At 40.3% G+C, this 5,320-nt stretch overlaps 1 protein-coding gene across 1 annotated transcript in view; it reads left to right on the top strand.

Annotated features, from left to right (window-relative positions):
• The first annotated feature begins 333 nt into the window (after positions 1–333).
• LOC307122190 (PDZ domain-containing RING finger protein 4) overlaps positions 334–5,320 on the top strand; it is a 58,286-nt gene continuing 53,299 nt past the window's right edge. Inside the window, exon 1 of the mRNA XM_079810153.1 lies at positions 334–498. Coding sequence (XP_079666279.1) covers positions 430–498 — 69 coding nt within the window. The 5' untranslated portion in view covers positions 334–429. The remainder of the gene's footprint in view (positions 499–5,320) is intronic.

Below are 5,320 nucleotides of genomic sequence, written 5' to 3' on the forward strand. Positions count from 1 at the left end.
GTGTGTGTGTGTGTGTGTGTGTGTGTGTGCGTGGTCTCTTCAGATTGGTGACCTACTTTGCTTTTAGCATTTTATGTTGAGAAGCTCCTGATCAATTCCGCCGATCTGCGTCTCCCCGGCCAGTGATAAGAGTTTAAGACTAAAACCACTTAAATCTGCGCGCATTAATGAGGACCGACACAAAAGAGCCTCATTGTCTCCGCGCGGACTCCGCCCACCCGCGGAAGCCACACCCCCTCATGCATACCGCGCCATTATTCATAGGCTGAGCCGCTGAAGGGGGCGTGTCCGCGGCGCGGAGAGCGCGAGCCGCTGCTGTCAGATGCCAGAGGCTGCGCGCGTGCATGCGGCGACGCACGGAGGAGCGGGAGAGCCGCGAGCCGCCGCGGGGAGAGAGACGCTCACGGTGCCCGTGTCCTGAGCTCGAGGATGGGCTGCCATCTGTGCAGTTTACAGAAGAGAGAGGAGCACTACAGACTGCTGTACGAGATCGCACAGGTGAGCTTACCTGCCGGACGGAGAGCAGCTCCTGTGCGTGCGCTAGCCGCTGTCTCACAGCTGTAGATCTGCTCACACTGCTTACACTGTTTTGGGGAAATGTGCCATTGTTTACACTGTTTGTTCTTCTTAGGAATACAATGTATATTTGATTATGGCGCTTACTGGGGTTTTATTTCACATGGCTATTTTTCAAGGCTATAATAGTTTTTGAGATGTACCCTGGTTTTACAGTGAATACATAATACCAGAGTTTTTGGAGATATACAATGGTTTTACGATGTTTTTCCCAAATAATACCATAGTTTGGGGCATGTACCATGGTTTTACAATGGTTTGTCCACATAATACCATAGTTTTTGGGCATGTACCATGGTTTTACAATGGTTTGTCCACATAATACCATAGTTTTTGGAGATATACAATGGTTTTACAATGTTTTTCCCAAATAATACCATAGTTTTTACAGATATTCCATGATTTTACGATGGTTTTCCCAAATAATACCATAGTTTTTACAGATATTCCATGATTTTATGATAGTTTTACAATGTTTTTTCCACATAATACCATAGTTTTTGGAGATATACAATGGTTTTCCACATAATACCATAGTTTGGGGCATGTACCATGGTTTTACAATGTTTTTTCCACATAATACCATAGTTTTTGGAGATATACAATGGTTTTACAATGTTTTTTCCACATAATACCATAGTTTTTGGAGATATATTATGGTTTTCCACATAATACCATAGTTTGGGGCATGTACCGTGGTTTTACAATGTTTTTTCCACACAATACCATAGTTTTTGGAGATATACAATGGTTTTACAATGTTTTTCCGAAATAATACCATAGTTTTTGGGCATGAACCATGGTTTTACGATGGTTTTTCCACATAATACCATAGTTTTTGGAGATATACAATGGTTTTACAATGTTTTTTCCACATTATACCATAGTTTTTGGAGATATATAATGGTTTTCCCAAATAATACCATAGTTTTTACAGATATTCCATGATTTTATGATGGTTTTACCATGGTTTTACGATGGTTTTCCCAAATAATACCATAGTTTTTGGAGATATACAATGGTTTTACGATGGTTTTCCCAAATAATACCATAGTTTTTGGAGATATACAATGGTTTTACGATGGTTTTCCCAAAAAATACCATTGTTTTTACAGATATTCCATGATTTTATGATGGTTTTACAATGGTTTTTCCACATAATACCATAGTGTTTGGGCATGTACCATGGTTTTACGATGGTTTTCCCAAATAATACCATAGTGTTTGGGCATGTACCATGGTTTTACGATGGTTTTCCCAAATAATACCATAGTGTTTGGGCATGTACCATGGTTTTACGATGGTTTTCCCAAATAATACCATAGTTTTTGGGCATGTACCATAGTTTTACAATGATTTTCCGAAATAATACCATAGTTTTTGGGCATGTACCATGGTTTTACGATGGTTTTTCCACATAATACCATAGTTTTTGGAGATATATAATGGTTTTCCACATAATACCATAGTTTTGGGCATGTACCATGGTTTTACAATGGTTTTCCCAGATAATACCATAGTTTTTGGAGATGTTCCATGGTTTTACAATGGTTTTCCCAGATAATACCATAGTTTTTGGGCATGTACCATGGTTTTATGATGGTTTTTCCACATAATACCATAGTTTTTTTACAGATATTCCATGATTTTATGATGGTTTTATGATGGTTTTTCCAAATAATACCATAGTTTTACAATGATTTTCCCAAATAATGCTATAGTTTTCTGGCATGTACCATGGTTTTTTGATGGTTTTCCCAAATAATACCATCGTTTTTGGAGATATACAATGGTTTTACAATGGTCTTTCCACATAATACCATAGTTTTTGGAGATATACAATGGTTTTACAATGGTCTTTCCACATAATACCATAGTTTTTGGAGATATACAATGGTTTTACGATGGTCTTTCCACATAATACCATAGTTTTTACAGATATTCCATGATTTTATGATGGTTTTCCCATGGTTTTGCGATGGTTTTTACAAATAATACCATAGTTTTGCAATGATTTTCCCAAATAATACTATTGTTTTTGGAGATGTACCATAGTTTTACGATGGTTTTTCCACATAATACCATAGTTTTTACAGATATTCCATGATTTTATGATGGTTTTCCCATGGTTTTACGATGGTTTTTTCCAAATAATACCATAGTTTCTGGGCATGTACCATGGTTTTACAATGGTTTTCCCACATAATACAATAGTTTTTGGAGAGATACCATTGTTTTACAATGGTTTTCCCAAATAATACCATAGTTTTGGGCATGTACAATGGTTTTACAATGATTGTCCCAAATAATACCAGAGTTTCTGGGCATGTACCATGGTTTTACGATGGGTTTTCCACATAATACCATAGTTTTTGGGCACCTACAGTTGGGCAAAAAAGTATTTAGTCAGCCACCAATCGTGCAAGTTCACCCACTTAAAAAGATGAGAGAGGCCTGTAATTTTCATCATAGGTACACTTCAACTATGAGAGACAGAATGAGGGAAAAAATCCAGAAAATCACATTGTCTGATTTTTAAAGAATTTATTAGCAAATTATGATGAAAAAGAAGTATTTGGTCACCTACAAAAAAGCAAGATTTCCCAGGCTCTCACAGACCTGTAACTTCTTCTTTAAGGGACTCCTCTGTCCTCCACTCGTTACCTGTATTAATGGCCCCTGTTCGAACTCGTTATCAGTATAAAAGACACCTGTCCACAACCTCGAACAGTCAGACTCCAAACTCCACTATGGCCAAGACCAAAGAGCTGTCAAAGGACACCAGAAACAAAATGGTAGACCTGCATCAGGCTGGGAAGACTGAATCTGCAATAGGTAAGCAGCTCGGTGTGAAGAAATCAACTGTGGGAGCAAGATATACAAGAGCACTGATAATCTCCCTCCATCTGGGGCTCAGCGCAAGATCTCATCCCATAGGGTCAAAATGATCACAAGAACGGTGAGCAAAAATCCCAGAACCACATGGGGGGACCTAGTGAATGACCTGCAGAGAGCTGGGACCACAGTAACAAAGGCTACCATCAGTAACACACTCCGCCTCCAGGGACTCAAATCCTGCAGTGCCAGGCGTGTCCCCCTGCTGAAGCCAGGACATGTCCGGCCCGTCTGAAGTTTGCTAGAGAGCATTTGGATGATCCAGAAGAGGATTGGGAGAATGTCATATGGTCAGATGAAACCAAAATAGAACTTTTTGGTAAAAACTCAACTTGTCGTGTTTGGAGGAGAAATAATGCTGAGTTGCATCCAAGGAACACCATACCTACTGTGAAGCATGGGGGGGGGGGGGGGGGGGTTCTGCAAAGGGACCAGGACGACTGATCCGTGTAAAGGAAAGAATGAATGGGACCTTGAGTAAAAACCTCCTTCCATCAGCAAGGGCATTAAAGATGAAATGTGGCTGGGTCTTTCAGCATGACTATGATCCCCAAACACACCGCCCGGGCAACGAAGGAGTGGCTTCGTAAGAAGAATTTCAAGGTCCTGGAGTGGCCTAGCCAGTCTCCAGATCTCAACCCCATAGAAAATCTGTGTTGCCCAGCGACAGCCCCAAAACATCACTGCTCTAGATGGGCCAAACTACCAGCAACAGAGTGGAAAAACCTGTGGAGACTTACAGAAAACGTTTGACCTCTGTCATTGCCAACAAAGGGTATATAACAAAGTATTGAGATTAACTTTTGTTATTGACCAAATACTTATTTTCCACCATAATTTGCAAATAAATTATTTAAAAATCAGACAATGTGATCTTCTGTATTTTTTTTCTCATTCTGTCTCTCATAGTTGAAGTGTACCTATGATGAAGATTACAGGCCTCTCTCATCTTTTTAAGTGGGATAACTTGCACAATTGGTGGCTGACTATTAATAATTTTTTGCCCAACTGTATAATGGCACAATAACTTGGACATCTACCACTGTAATACGATGGGTTTTGTGGATGGATAAATACCATGGTAGTTTCATAGTTTTCTGTGGAATAGCATTTGGTACATTTATAAGGTAATCATTTAGCACCATTGGCATTGAATATCTAAACCAGCATAGATGTTTTTGTGGAGAGAGTTGTACAGTTAAAGTTCCTGCGTTACTGTTGAACATGATTTCCTTGATGATGAACAATCAGACGATGAGTTTGCTGAATCCCACTGATGATCTTCTGATTGATTCTCTGCTGAGCGTTTCATTAACTCTTATGATGCTGAAGGGCTTTAATGGCCTCACACACACACACACACTTGTCGTGTTCACGGCGGTCTCATTAGCACTGGTGGAAAATGATTCCGGGTCTTAATAAAAAGTGAAATGTTCCGCTGTGTGTGTGACGGGAGATTGACTGGGTTAATTGCTGCTGTGGTTGTGTAACGAGGAGCTTTGACGAATGTCCTCGGGGCGGATCGTTTTAACCAGACCGATGAAGATCCCGCTTCTGTAGTTCCCGCTTCCGCTCCTCAGCATCACTGAATCAGGATCTCCAGCTGGAGTTTAGTGTGGTGTGTGTTTGAGAACAGAGGCTCAGATCATGTACAGGTTTCTTTACTGATCACTTCACCCTTTCGGAGCTGTTCCTTTAAGACTTAATGGTGTAATTCCGGCGCTCCGGAACATCTGCCATGGAGATGAATGGGAATGCTAACGGATAGAGACTCCAGGTGTTATATTGACCCGCTTTTTACTTCATTGCAATGCATTCTGGGAATGGTACAGGTGATTCTGCCTGGGAA

This window comes from Gobio gobio (genome assembly GCF_949357685.1).
Source record: "Gobio gobio genome assembly, chromosome: 25".
NCBI classification, from domain to species: Eukaryota; Metazoa; Chordata; class Actinopteri; order Cypriniformes; family Gobionidae; genus Gobio; species Gobio gobio.